Genomic DNA, 14,046 nt, shown 5'->3' on the forward strand with positions numbered 1-14,046 from the left:
TCTCACGGGTGGTGGGTTCGAGCCCCGCGTCGGGCTCTGTGCTGACTGCCAGCTCAGAGCCTGGAGCCTGTTTCAGTCTGTGACTCCCTCTCTCTCTGACCCTCCCCTGCTCACGCTGTCTCTCGCTCTCTCCTAGAAATAAAAAAAAAAAAAAAAAAAATAAGGGGTGCCTGTCTAGCTGAGTCAGTGGACCCTGCAAATCTTGATCTCAGGGTTGTAGGTTTGAGGCCCATGTTGGGTGTAGAGATTACTTACAAAATAAAATCTTAGGGGCACCTGGGTGGCTCAGTTGATTGTGTCCAACTTCAGCTCAGGTCATGATCTAGCTCATGGTTCAGGAGTTCGAACCCCACACTGGGCTCTGCCTGTGGAGAGCCTGCTTGGGATCTCCTCTCTCCCCTTCCACCCCTCCCCCATTTGTTCCCTGTAGTTCTCTCAAAACACGTAATAAACCTTAAAAAAAATGGATATACTGGTGCGCCTGGGTGGCTTAGTCGGTTAAGCATCCGACTTTCGCTTAGGTCATGATCTCGCGGTTCGTGGGTTCGAGCCCCGCGTCGGGCTCTGTGCTGACTGCCAGCTCCGAGCCTGGAGCCTATTTCAAAGTCTGTGTCTCCCTCTCTCTCTGACCCTCCCCTGCTCACGCTGTCTCTCTCTCTTCTAGAAATAAATAAAAAATATAAAAAAAAAATGGATATACTTTACATTGTTAAAATAGATAAATAAATAAAATCTTAAAAAAATAAAAGGGAGTGTCTGGCTGGTTAAACTGGTACAGCATGCAACTTTTTTTTTTTCTTAATGTTTTATTTATTTTGAGAGACAGAGTGTGAGCAGGGGAGGGGCAGAGAGAGAGGGAGACACAGAATCCGAAGCAGGCTCCAGGCTCTGAGCTTTCCGCACAGAGCCCGACTCGGGGCTTGACCCCATAAACTGTGAGATCATGACCTGAGCCGAAGTTGGACGCTTAACCGACTGAGCCACCCAGGTGCCCCTAGAGCATGCAACTCTTAATCTCAAATGTCGTTGAGATCTACCCCCATGTTTGATATAGAGGTTGCTTAAAAAAAAAATCAAAATGTCTCTGACAGCTAAGAAGTACTGAACACCCAGAAATAACTTAAAGGTCTCAGGAAACCCTCAGATGCAAAGACTTTACTCCTCCCCAGCACAAAGAGTGAACTGATTACACAAAAGAGATATTTGACCGTGTCTATTAGAAGGCTTCCTAGCTAGTTTTTCTGGAGCCAAACAAAAAAGCACAGAAGCAGCTGTGGCAGACGAAAGGCGGGGGGAAAGACCAGAGAAAAGCAGAGAGCACCAGTGGCTATGAACAGCAATGAAGCCATGGCTAGCAGCCACTGTCACTGAGGAAGAACCAGGAGCGGAGGCAGAATGGTTAGCGCCTGGGCTGGGTAGCGAGGAGAAGCCACCCCTCCCCCGCAATGAAACAGGACATTGAAAGTCACAGCATCCCCTGCGCCGGTTCCTCAGATAATGTAGGTGGGTTGGATACATTTCCTGTAGCTCTAACATTGTAGGCCAGGGGTCAGCAAAACTGCCCTGTACATTTTGGTAAATATTTACATAGTAGTTTAAACTTTGTGGGCCACAGGGTTTCTGTGGCAACTATTCAACTGCCTTTGTCACGCCAAAGCTGCCAGATGATATACAACCCATCGGTGTGGCTGTGTTCCAACACCTTTATCTACAAAGCGGGCAGGTGGGAGTTGGTTCGTGGCGGTGGTTTGCAACCTCTAACACAGGCTCTGAAAAGCGTTATCAGTTATTGATATCATTGAGAATGAGAATTAGGACTCTTTGCCATCAAGAAAATATTAAATTATATTAAGTATATTTTATTTAAGATAGCAGAAAAGTATCCTGCTGTCAAATGTGTCTCAATCAAGCTGAAAAAAAAAATGCCATTGTTTATCTTGCAAAGATTTCCTTGAAAAACAATATTCATGTAGCTCAGGTCAAACTTCTAACTAGCTGAAAAAATGGCCATTCAGAGACACGGGAGTTCCAGAAAATAAAGGTTTTATTGTCAAACACAAGTCTTTCAGTAAGTGCAAGGCTCTGGGACACTCTGTATCTCAAAACATGATCCGTCTGACACTAATTACAATAATGATTTCTACAAAGGCATACAAATGAGTAATTCTAAAAGCCGGGCAAAAACTACATTAACAGAAATCAGATGGGGTAAAAGAAAAACAAACAATAAATTCTATCAACATTCTAATGATAAGTGAACTTCCTGCTGCTCCCTGAGAAGAACAGAAGTCATTAGGTAAGTCCTGGTAGGAGTGAGGCTGACCCCCTGGGCTCAAGTGACAGACAGTGAATTAGAAACCATCAATTTTAAGCAATCCAGAAAAGGTTATTTTAAGAAAATCATTACTTTCTAAGTCTGGTAAAGCAAAGAGAAAAGCTTTAGGTAAAAAGTAATTATGCGAAAAGGAAAAAGACCTTCCAGAGCTAAGATATAATGTGTCACAGCGAAAAGGGCGGTGCCCCTGGCCACACAGGTTCATACTCCTCTTTCTCCAGGAAGCCCCCCTGACAAATATAATCAGAACCCCTCTTCCTCCAATCAGGTCTCCTAGCACCGCTGACCATTCTGTGTCGCTTACTATGTATTGCTGGGAGTGTGTAATTAAAAAAAAAAAAAAAAAAAAAAGCCCCTCTAGGGCACTTGTTAAAAATCTACTACTACTACTTGGGATTATATTCTGTACGGAGCTATAGGTGAGCTGGCACATTTCTTCACATTTCAAGAGTCTTACATATAAACGTCAGTTTCTCAGTCAGAAAAGGAACAGCGTTAACAGCCCCTTGCACTAGCTCTGTGATGTTAGGACTCTATCAAATCTTTATTTTAGGACACGTGCTTTGAATGGCACTAGTACTATACAAAACACACATTTCTGTTTAAGCCAGGTTGCCTCAAGATGTCTGAATAAGTAGCCCTTTCCAAAGTGTCCCACGGCAAGCAAATCTCAGAAAACCAGGGGAAGACAATGGTACCTCTATGCCAGTCTCTCTACCAACTCTATGATGGTCTCTGAAAGCACAGAACTGAGCAACAAAAGGCATAGTTAAAGGAACCGCACATTCACATACACTAGACTGCCTCAAATCTAAGTTAATTCTTTTTTTAGGTTCTCTCTATACCCAATATGGGCCTCGAACTCACGACCTGAGGCCAAAAGTCACAAGCTCTACTGACTGAGCCAGCCAGGTATCCCTCTATGTTAATTCTGGACAACAAATTATATGTAAACTTCTCTAAAAAAAGAAGAAAAACAAATTGTTTTTGCAAAAAATGACTGAACCCACTCTATCACTAAGTTCACTCTAGCAGGAAACTACTAAAACAAGGGATTTGAACAAGAACACCCTATTTTTGTTTTTTGGTTCTACTACTACCCCGTTTTACAATGTCAATACCTTTATTTGAAAGCAAGAAATAAAAACCCAGAAGCTACTCAGGGAACAGTACTTGAAAGATGATACAAAAGTGACAAAAGAATCTACTTGTAGAGGATCATTTAAATATCTCAAGTGGAAGTAGTGCTGGCCAGCTCAGTCAGCAGAATGTGGGGCTCTTGATGTCAGGGTCATGGGTTCAAGCCCCATGTTGGGCATAGAGTTTACTTAAAAGAAAAAAACTGCAAGCAAAAGAACCAGGGAAACAGTTAAAGAAAATCTAGCTCCCCCAAAGATTAAAAGAGAACATAAATAATCTTTAAACAAAATTAGTCAAAATGTCCAAAAACTGCCTCAAAGAAGTGAAATATTGAATGTTTAATGAAAGACATAATTAAAAAAAATTTTTTAATGTTTATTTATTTTTGAGAGACAGAGGCGAAGTGTGAGTAAGGGAGGGGCAGAGAGAGAGAGAAAGAGAGAGACAGACAGACACAGAATCTGAAGCAACTCCAGGCTCTGAGGCGTCAGCACAGAGCCCAACACGGCTCAAACCCACGGATCATGAGATCATGACCGGAGACAAAGTTGGAGGCTTGACTGAGCCCCCAAGGTGCCCCAAAAGACATGATTAAGTAAATGACAGATTATCAGCTTGATGGATTATAACACAACCACTTAAGATAATCAACATGAAGATATGGTGCAACTCGGAAACTGAACAAAGCTGTACCAACAGTCTCAGCACAGTTTTGTAAAATTATGCAAATATATGAAAACTAGAAGGAAAAAAACCATAAAAGCAGCTGACATGAAAATATGGACATAATTTTTAAAAACTGTCTGGAATGCTGCAATGCTGATTTAACAGTAATTTAAAACAGATTCACAGAAAGGTTTTCTAAATGTCCTTATTTAAATGCAAATGTATTTGTTTTATGAGCAGTCACGAACTCACTTGCTTTAATTGGCTCCGTCTTTTTGACAAAAGCATAATATTTTCATTAAGTAAATCCCATTCTTTAGCCTCATAGCACATCTTCACTACTGCAACTAAGATGCGGGATGTAGACACCATGTCAGAAGCCTGTAAGAATGACAATATGTTGAAAGTTAATGGAACGTTGTTAAATAAAATCAATGCTAACTGAGGTTTTCACTATCATCTACTCACAGTGCGGGTCTGTTTCTCCAAAGAGAGAAGGGTTTCGATGACTTCTTGAAGTCTTCCTTCCTAAAACAAGAGATAGAAACGAACAATGAAAACACTACCATCAACACAAAACCAAGCAACAGTCTAAAATGAGACGTTTCTAACACAAAAAGAAAAAAATCAATTTTAGAGGAAAAGGCCCATCCCCTTTACTACTACTGTTTTGGTTTTTCCCTTTTCATCGTGGCGCCTGCTTTCCCTGCAGACTCAAGTCAGCTGTTTCCAACTTAGAGCCCAGGGCCTATTTTTAACATTTCAAAACGCCTAAGAGAAACCGAATATAGAACAGTAATTTAACACCTGAGAAAAACCTCAGGTCTTTGTTTTGGATTCTAATTATCACCTCAGTGTGGCGATACCAGATTATCTTTTTCTGAATGGAGACTCTTAATTGGCAGTTGCACGTGTCTTGAAAAATAAAAATGGGAAAAATGAACGATTTCTTTCTGAAGTCACCGTAACAAATATTTTAAACCACGAAGTTCTGAGGGGCACCTGGGTGGGTCAGTCAGTTAAGCTTGATCTCAGCTCAGGTCTCATGATTTCAGTTTCCTGAGTTCAAACTCTGCACTGGGCTTTGCACTCCTAGCACAGAGCCTGTTTTGGATTCTCTCTCCCTCTCCATGCCCTTCCTTCTCTCTGTCCCTGTCTCGCTCTCAAAATAAATAAACAAACTTAAAACGCGAAGTTTTGAGGAAAAATAAAAAAGGATATCTGGTTGTAAAAAGAAACCTTGGTTTAATTTTCCAATGACTTTTTTTTTTTTTTTTTAAAGTAAGCTGTATGGCCAGAGTGGGGCTTGAACCCAGGACCCCGAGATCTAGAGTTGCATTGCAGGCTCTGCCGATGGAGCCTGCCAGGCGCCCTAAATTTTTCAATGTCCTTTAAAATAAATTATAATTGTGCTTAAAGGAAATAAAGACCACCTGAGAATACCCATACATGTTATACGAAACATCATGTTTTTAAGCAGATACTGATCTAAATGGAATATACCCCTTTGTGTCAACTGACAATGATCTCCGTCTCATATACAAAAACAAAATATTCCCCCTGGGGCGCACGTTAGGAAATGGGAGTAACAAAATTCAAATGACATAAACCTAAATGATAATACACCAAGACTAAAATAAGCCATTCTATTAGAAACCACACATTTTAATAAAAACAAAACCAGCCCACAGCAAAAAAAAAAAAAAATTCTTAAGATACTGACATTAATAACAATGAATGAATTGAAAGTGATGAGAAGGATTTCATTTTGAAATGGTTTTTCTAACTATAAACTTTTTAAAGTTTATTTATTTTGAGAGAGAGCCTGCACAAGAGAGCAGGGCAGGGACAGAGAGGGAGAATCCCAAGCAGGCTCCGTGCAGTCAGTGTGGGGCCCTTCACGGCGGGGGGGTGGTCCAAACTGACTTGAGTTGGATGCGTAACGGATTGAGCTGCCCAGGTGCCCCAGAACTTTTTTAAAGATCTTATTTTTAGATAATCTCTACACCCAACATGAGGCTCAAACTCACAACCCTGAGATCAAGAGCCACATGCTCCACCGACTGAGCCAGCCAGGAGCCCCAGAACGTTTTTAAAAAATTTTAATGACATTCATGGACAGTACACGAGTACTACTTTTTTTACTGATGAAAGAAATTAAACAGTTTTTGAATTCAGGACACAAATAATGTTTGGATTTTTCAAAATATTCTCTCCATATTTTCCAAAGTAACATTTAAACTATGAATTTTCTATGGAGTACAGATTATGTACTGCATAGTCATTGTCTGAATTTTCTTTACTTCTGAAATATATATGGTTGCTAAAATTAAATCTGAAACATGATTACTAGCATTGTAACAATGTTTCCCACGCAACGGGGGAGCATCAGTTCTGAAAACTCTACAGATTCATGTGTACAATAAATGCTAACTAAATGTCTATCAGAGGTAAAGAACAAAGAACAAATCCATAAATTCTCCACAGTTAAAAGCTGGTAAGTCATAAAAGATCAAAGAATCTCAGAACTTAAAGACTGCTACAGATTAATCCAATCACTTCATTTTAGAGTTTTTTGAGAGACATAGAATGAGAGCAGGGAAGATGCAGAGAGGGAAAACACAGAATCCAAAGCAGGCTCCAGCTCTGAGCTGTCAGCACAGAGCCCAATGTCAGGCTCGAATCCATGAACCAGGAGATCATGACCTGAGCCAAAGTCAGACATTCAACCGGCTGAGCCACCGAGGCACCCCATAGTTTATGGTATTTTAATTCAGATGTATGGGCTTTTTAAAGTTTATTTAGAGAGAGAAAGCTATTTATGTTGAGAGAGTGCGCACAAGAGCGCAGGAGGGCAGAGGGAGAGAGAGGATCTCAAGCAGGCTCCACACTGTCAGCATGGAGCCCAATGTGGGACTTGACCCCATACAACTGTGAGATCATGACTTGAGCTCAAATCAAGAGTCAGCCACTGGGGTGCCTGGGTGGCTCAGTCGGTTAAGCGTCCGACTTTGGCTCAAGTCATGATCTCACGGTTTGTGGGTTCAAGCCCCGCATCGGGCTCTGTGCTGACAGCCAGCCCAGAGCCTGGAGCCTGCTTCACACTCTGTATCTCCCTCTCTCTCTGACCCTCCCCTGCTCACGCTGTATCTCTCTTCCAGGGGTTTGAGCCCCATGTTGTGCTCTTTGCTGACAGCTGGGAGCCTGCTAAGGATTCTGTGTCTCCATCTCTCTCTCTCACAAAAGAAAAAAAAATGTTTTTAAAGTAAAAAAAAAAAAAAGGAAAAGAACTGCATTTTTCATGTGAGGAAATCACATATTGCTTTAGAACCATCGTCTGCAGGTATCAACCACACATTCGAGGTCACCTTCTTGGGAAGGCATTCTTTTTTATTTTTTAAAAAAATCTTTAATGTTTATTTTTGAGAGAAACTGCGTGCAAGCGAGGGAGAGGCCGAGAGAGAGGGAGACGCAGAATCTGAAGCAGGCTCCTGGCTCTGAGCTGCCAGGACAGATCCTGACGCGGGACTTGACCTCACAAACCGCGAGATCATGACCTGAGCCGAAGTTGGACGCTTAGCCGACTGAGCCACCCAGGCGCCTCTCTCAGGAAGGGATTCTTAAATTCTCTGAAGTCAGTAGTCATTCAGCACTTCCTTCCTGAACTCACAAGCCCACTGACTTTGTAATGATCCCAAACTCTTTTCTAGTTTCCAGTCTTTCTGATCTCACTAAAATGTAAATTCTGCAAGAGGAGGGACTGTGTCTATACCATTCACCACTGCGGCTCAATGCTCTGTACTTGGCCAAGCAACATGATGTTGCTTCTGTAGATACTATGGTACCTCTGTTTATGCCCTGTACCCCAGTCGTTAACGTGCATGGCTTGCCCCCTAAGTGGTCTGTAAGTTCCTTCAGGGCTGGACCTTGTTCGACTGTTTCTCTCACACCAACGTGTACATAATATGCACTGAATGGCTTGACACTGACCACAGCTATGAGATGATAGCTTAATGGCTCACAATTCCTGATTCCTTTTTTTTTTTTACTGCTTATTTTTGAGAGAGAGAGAGCAAGAGAGTGAGTGAGCACAAGCGGGGAAAGGTGGGGGGAGAGGAGGACAGAGCATCCAAAGTGGGCTCGGTGCCGACAGCAACAAACTAACTCATGAACCTCGAGATTATGATCTAAGCTGAAGTCAGACACTCAAACAACTGAGCCACCCAGGTACCCAACCATTCCTGATTCTTACTGTCAAGGTAAGTAGGACGTGGTAAGTCATACAGCCGGCACTTCAGTGCTGTCTGGGGGATGCTACCATAAACTTCATTAAACACAACTCCCAATTCTCTAATTATCCCACTTTTTCCTCCACATCTTCCATGGTCAATGCTATGGCTAACCACCTTCCTCCTCTCCTACCTGTTCACACAGTTCTTGAAATCCCATCCTGCCATATGCTGTCTTTCAACTCAGAGGAACGAGACAGTTTGTGACTCATTTTCCTCATTAAAATTATCTTTGTAAATGAGGCAAGTTAATAAGGAGTCTGATTCAACATCAATGCATGTTGGGTATCTCTAAGTTCTGTATGTTTGTACCTTTTACCTCCTAAATGGATCCAAGCTTTCAATGACTTGTTAAACAACCTACACGAGAAAAAGGCCAATAAAAAGTTAACCACAAGTAGCTGAAATTTTATGTCAATCCAATACTTTTACATGACCTGTTTCTTAAAAGGGTCTTTTTGTCTGAGCTGCTAATAATAAACTGTTTTACATTTCACCTCCTCCTGGAGAAGAGGCTGCAGGTAACCAAATGAAATGAAAAGACATGAAGAGGGGCACCTGGGTGGCTAAGTTGGTTAAGTGACCGACTTTGGCTCAGGTCATGATCTTGCAGTTCGTGGTTTGAGCCCCACATGGGGCTCTGTGCTGACAGCTCGGAGCCTGGAGCTGCTTTAGATTCTGTGTCTCCCTTTCTCTCTCTGCCCTTCCCCTGCTTGTACTCTGTTTCTCGAAAATAAACAAACATTAAAAAAAAAATTTTATAAAAAAAAAAGACATGAAGGAGAACCAAAGGATACATTCAATTTAAAAAGGTAAATAATCCCCCAACAACCAGGTACCAAATATAGTATAATGAAAAAGAGGGGTGGTGATTCTCTGTGTAGTAGGAACTGCTAAATACTACAGTTACAATTCAGAAAAGGCCCTCTTCAGATTAATTTTTAACTCCTTGGCTAATACAAGGTGAAGCACGAACCGTTATCAAGAACTAATATTACTTTTATTATTTCAATCAACCTCAAATACCAATCACAGAGGCAGTACAGGAGAACATAATGGTTAAAAACACAGGCTCTGTAGCCAGACTGCGTGGGTCTAAATCGCAGGCCCACCACTGTGCTGCCTTGGGCAAGACCCTTACGCTCTCTGCCCCTTAATTTTCTCATAAGTGAAATGAGCATAATAAAATAATTCCAGCCCCATAGGGTTGGTAAGGATTAAGGCAATACTTACGAAGACATGCCTAGAATAAACTATGCACATTACTATCATTTTATATAGAAAGCATCATTACATTATCTAGAAAGCACATTCTAATAAATACTAGTAACTGGTGTTACATGTTGAATGTTAGGACACAGAAACAGAATCATACTAGGTCACAACTATAGGAGATTCAAATGGCCGAGATTTGTCAATTTTACCACCCAGGTCTAGACTTCACAGTGCCTTCTGAAGGTGTCTGCGATCTGTGCTTTTTTCACTGGGCATATGCTTATTAGGTTTCCATACATATAATTTTTTTTATCTTCAAACGTTCACATTAAAAATAAAACTTGTCTAGGGGTGCGTGGGTGGCTTAGTTGGTTAAACATCCAACTTCAGCTTGGGTCATGATCTCAAGTCCCGCATTGAGCTTTATGCTGACAGCTCAGAGCCTGAGGCCTGCTTCAGATTCTGTGTCTCTCTCTCAAAAATAAATAAAGTTTAAACAATTTTTTAAAATAAATAAAAAATAAAAATTCTCTTGGGGCACCCAGGTGGCTCAGTCAGTTGAGCATCTGATTCTTGGTTTCAGCTCAGGTCATGACCTTGAGGTTTGGGGAATCGAGTCCTAAGGCAGTTCTGCATTGATAATGGGGAAGTTGCTTGGGATTCTCTCTGCCTCTCTCTCTCTCTCTATCCTCCCTTACCCCACTCATTAGTGCAAGAACTCATACTCTTGCTCTCTTAAAGTAAATATTAAAAAAATTAAAAATAAATGTAAAATGCCATAAGGACAATAAGCATGGAAGCAAGTCTTTCAAAGAGGTCGTGGGATGCAGCAAACCGAACATGACCTGTTGCCAGGAGCCCTGAGCTGGACTGACTTGGCTGTAGACCTTGGATAAACCACTTAGCTGCCTGAGCCTTAGTTTTCTCACAAGTAAATACAACAAAACTTTCTTCAGTCTTATTGATGAGCTAAAGTGAAAAAACAAACAAAAAAAAAACCCAAAAGAATGTATGCTAACGTGTTCCATACATTCCAGTGTAGAAATACAATGCATTGAAGAGGTATTTTCTTATGTTTGGCTGAATGGTTAGAGAAAATATAAAAATGACCGGGGCGCCTGGGTGGCTCAGTGGGTTGAGCATCCTACTTCGGCTCAGGTCATGATCTCACAGTTCCTGAGATCGAGCCCCACTTCGGGCTGTGCTGACAGCTCAGAGCTGTGTCTCCTCTGAGTCTGCCCCTCCCTCTCACAAAAATAAATTAAAAAAGAAAATACAAAATGACCAATAAAAGGCAAAACGAAACATAAACCTTAAAAAAATTAACTAAAAAAACCCAACAAAACAATGAACTAGACAATCATCTAATCCAAAAGTTGAAAATTGTGGGTTTGCATTAAAAAACAAAACCAGAAACGCTTACACCTCCCCGTCCCCAGCCCTCTACCTTCTTCCCGCACAAAACAATCCACACCTGTACCTTGTTTTGTTCCACTGGCACACTGGCTTTAAGACAAAAAAAATCCAGGAACACCTGGGTGGCTTAGTGGGTTTAGAGTCTGACTCTTGACTTTGGCTCCGGTCATGATCTCATGGTTTGTGGAACTGAACCCCTGGCAGAGCTTGCTTGGGATTCTCATTCTCTCTCTCTCTCTCTGTCCTTCCCCAGCTTGCGCACGTGTGTGCTCTCTCTCTCTCAAAAATAAATAAACTTAAAAAAAATCCAAACTGTTTTTATTTTACATAGTTTAACAGGCCCCAATATTCCCTGTTTTAAACATTTCTGCTACCCACTTCACACCAATACCTAAAAAGGCATCTGAGTGTGCAAGACTTTTCAACTGTCATGGGGCGCCTGGGTGGCTCAGTCGGTTGAGCATCTGACTTCGGCTCAGGTCATAATCTCATGGTTCGTGGGTTCGAGCCTCGCATCGGGCTCTGTGCTGGCAGCTAGCTCAGAGTCTGGAGCCTGTTTCAGAGTCTGTGTCTCCCTCTCCCTCTGAACCTCCCTGGCTCGCACGCTCTCTCTCTCTCTCAGAAATAAACATTAAAAAAAAAAAAAAAAGACTTTTCAACTGTCCTGAACATACAACCATAATGTTCTCAATAAACGCCAGACACGTGATTACTACAACTGTAGCTGTGAAATATTTTTTCTCACTGGCCTATAAGCTACCTGAGGGCAAGAGCTTTGTCTAATAATCTGTATACTCCCCCATGTCTAGCACGGACTACTGACAGTAGTCAGTATCAGCAGAACTTGGTAACAGAAAGACTTTTTTCCTCCCAGGTCTCAGCTCTAGGAGAGCTGTACTTCTTTCAAGCAAATGGTTCTTCCTGATGGAAACTAGCAATCTATTAATTCCAAAGTGGTGGTTCAGGGCTGACTCTGACCTGTAGATATGTTTTGTGTGATCTATGTGGCACTGGCTCAAATAGTGTTTTAAAACAGATTTGGGTCTGGATTCTAAATATTGAGGCGCTTCATATGGAACAAATCCATACTCCTGGTTTCTCCCTCAAATTATAAGAGTTGACAAGGCCTGGCTGTCATCCCCAACTGGCAAAGATTCACCGGAGGTGAGGAGTTACTACCCACCTTCCCTGGACAGGTGCTGAGCAACGCAAGTTTTCATTGCGCTGGGCTCACTAGGCAGGGTAGCCCCACCACTCTACTAGCTGTATGCCCTTGGGGCACGTGACTCAACTTCTCTTACGCTGCTCTCTTGTCTGTAAAACAAGAATACCTATCACAGGGGGCTAAGGTGAGGCCCGAATGTGCTAATGTATGTAAGCACGGAGCAGGGTGCCTGGCACTGCAGAAAACACGTGACAAATGCCAGCTGTCCTTATCTGCCTGGCACTGTAGGGTAGTAAGGATGTTTCTCTACACAGCTGCTAGAAAGTTCAGAGACAAATTTATGGCTCCCCTCCATCAAGTGTACTGAAGCGAAGACATGCAGGTGTATTAACTTCATCATCGTTCCCTATCCCTGTCTTTTTAAAGCCCCATTAAATCCTTTATCAGAAAAAAAGGGAAGCAGTGAAAAGGTTTCTTTTTAAGAAATATTACCGTGAAATATCACTTGACATGCCTCCTGTCCCTGAATTAATTACACTTAAATGTACCCCTGCAGTAGGTGCCTTAAGGGACAAAACCAACCCTATTAGCACAAGCATCCCAGGTGAAGAGCAATAAATATTTGTGGCTAGATGGATTAGGGAATTTAATGAGGTGCAAGTGTAATCCTTAGGAGAGCCCATGACGGGATGGGAGCTGATTCAACAACCATCCAAACCCTCCTCAGACAAATCCGGGTTTGAATCCCTGGCTCTATTATGTGTTCCACATGTAACTCCTGAGACCTGGTTTCTTTATATGTAAAATGATGCATACAGTTACGTGACACACAGCAGGGGGTGTGGAAAATGTTCCGATCAAGTCCAACTTCTTTCCAGGGGAATAAACCACTGTTCGTGCCCTCCCCTCATTAGGCTATTCTGCCCTGCTGTGCCTGTTTGTCTTTACTGCTGCGGTTCCTCATCCCGGCTGTCTTCCTCAAGGCCCAAAACAAACGTCAACGTCTCCGTCAAACCTTCCCTCATCCCTCCAGTAGGAAAGAACATCTTCCTTCTCCGCGATCCAATAAGCACCTTGCCCTGTGTAACACACACCACCAAGCCTGACTCTTCCAATTCGTTACGGATACGAACTCCTTAAGGGTAGGGGTCCCACGCTAATCACCTTCGTCCTTTCACCTTCCTACTACTTCTCCTGGCTAAACGCCAGGAACATCCCAAGATCCATAAACAACTTAAGGACGCACGTTGATACAAGAGGGAGAGAACTCAACTCTCTGATCTGGCCTGAATGCTAAAGCGGCCGTAACCCCCCGGGAAACTGCTAAAGTAAACGTGCAACAGTACCAAGAAAAGGCAAAGAGTGCTCTGGGGCCCCAGCGCCTCCGGGAAGTGGCCATCTGTCCTGGGGAGGGTCTGGGAAGCCGTATGCACTAGCGTAGTCCGGCTGCGGGGCACACCCGAGACCTCCTGCTCATGCAGGCCCAACGCGGGCTGGGCAGGCAGTGGGGGACGCGCCCTCCACCCGGCAGGCTCCCTGAGGCCTAAGCAAGCTCCGCGCCGTGACTCAGCCCTTGGCGCCCGCGAACAGCCAGCCGGCCTCCCCTCACCTTGGCCAGCTTCTCGCACTCCGGCAGTCGCTGATCCACCGTGGCGCTGTAGTCCACCTCCATCTTGACGATGCGCCCATCAGCCCGCTCTGACCCGCCGTCCGCCATGGTCCCGGCCTGAACGTCCCTTGATGTCCCCCTGCCTCGGCCACCACTCGTCACCCACACCGGAAGCTGCCTGCGCACCCTCTCAGGCAGCGCGCCGGCAGCC

General features: G+C 43.2%; 1 protein-coding gene across 1 annotated transcript in view; it reads right to left on the reverse strand.

Annotated features, from left to right (window-relative positions):
- Positions 1 to 14,040, reverse strand: part of PSMD12 (proteasome 26S subunit, non-ATPase 12) — a 30,663-nt gene extending 16,623 nt beyond the window's left edge. The window contains exons 1-3 of the mRNA XM_039235922.1: positions 13,836 to 14,040; positions 4,610 to 4,669; positions 4,394 to 4,522 (exon numbers count right to left, since the gene is read on the reverse strand). Coding sequence (XP_039091853.1) covers positions 4,394 to 4,522; positions 4,610 to 4,669; positions 13,836 to 13,943 — 297 coding nt within the window. The 5' untranslated portion in view covers positions 13,944 to 14,040. The remainder of the gene's footprint in view (positions 1 to 4,393; positions 4,523 to 4,609; positions 4,670 to 13,835) is intronic.
- Positions 14,041 to 14,046: the final 6 nt, after the last annotated feature.

Source organism: Hyaena hyaena, unplaced genomic scaffold (genome assembly GCF_003009895.1).
Source record: "Hyaena hyaena isolate Hyena2069 unplaced genomic scaffold, ASM300989v1 scaffold_104, whole genome shotgun sequence".
Lineage (NCBI taxonomy): Eukaryota > Metazoa > Chordata > Mammalia > Carnivora > Hyaenidae > Hyaena > Hyaena hyaena.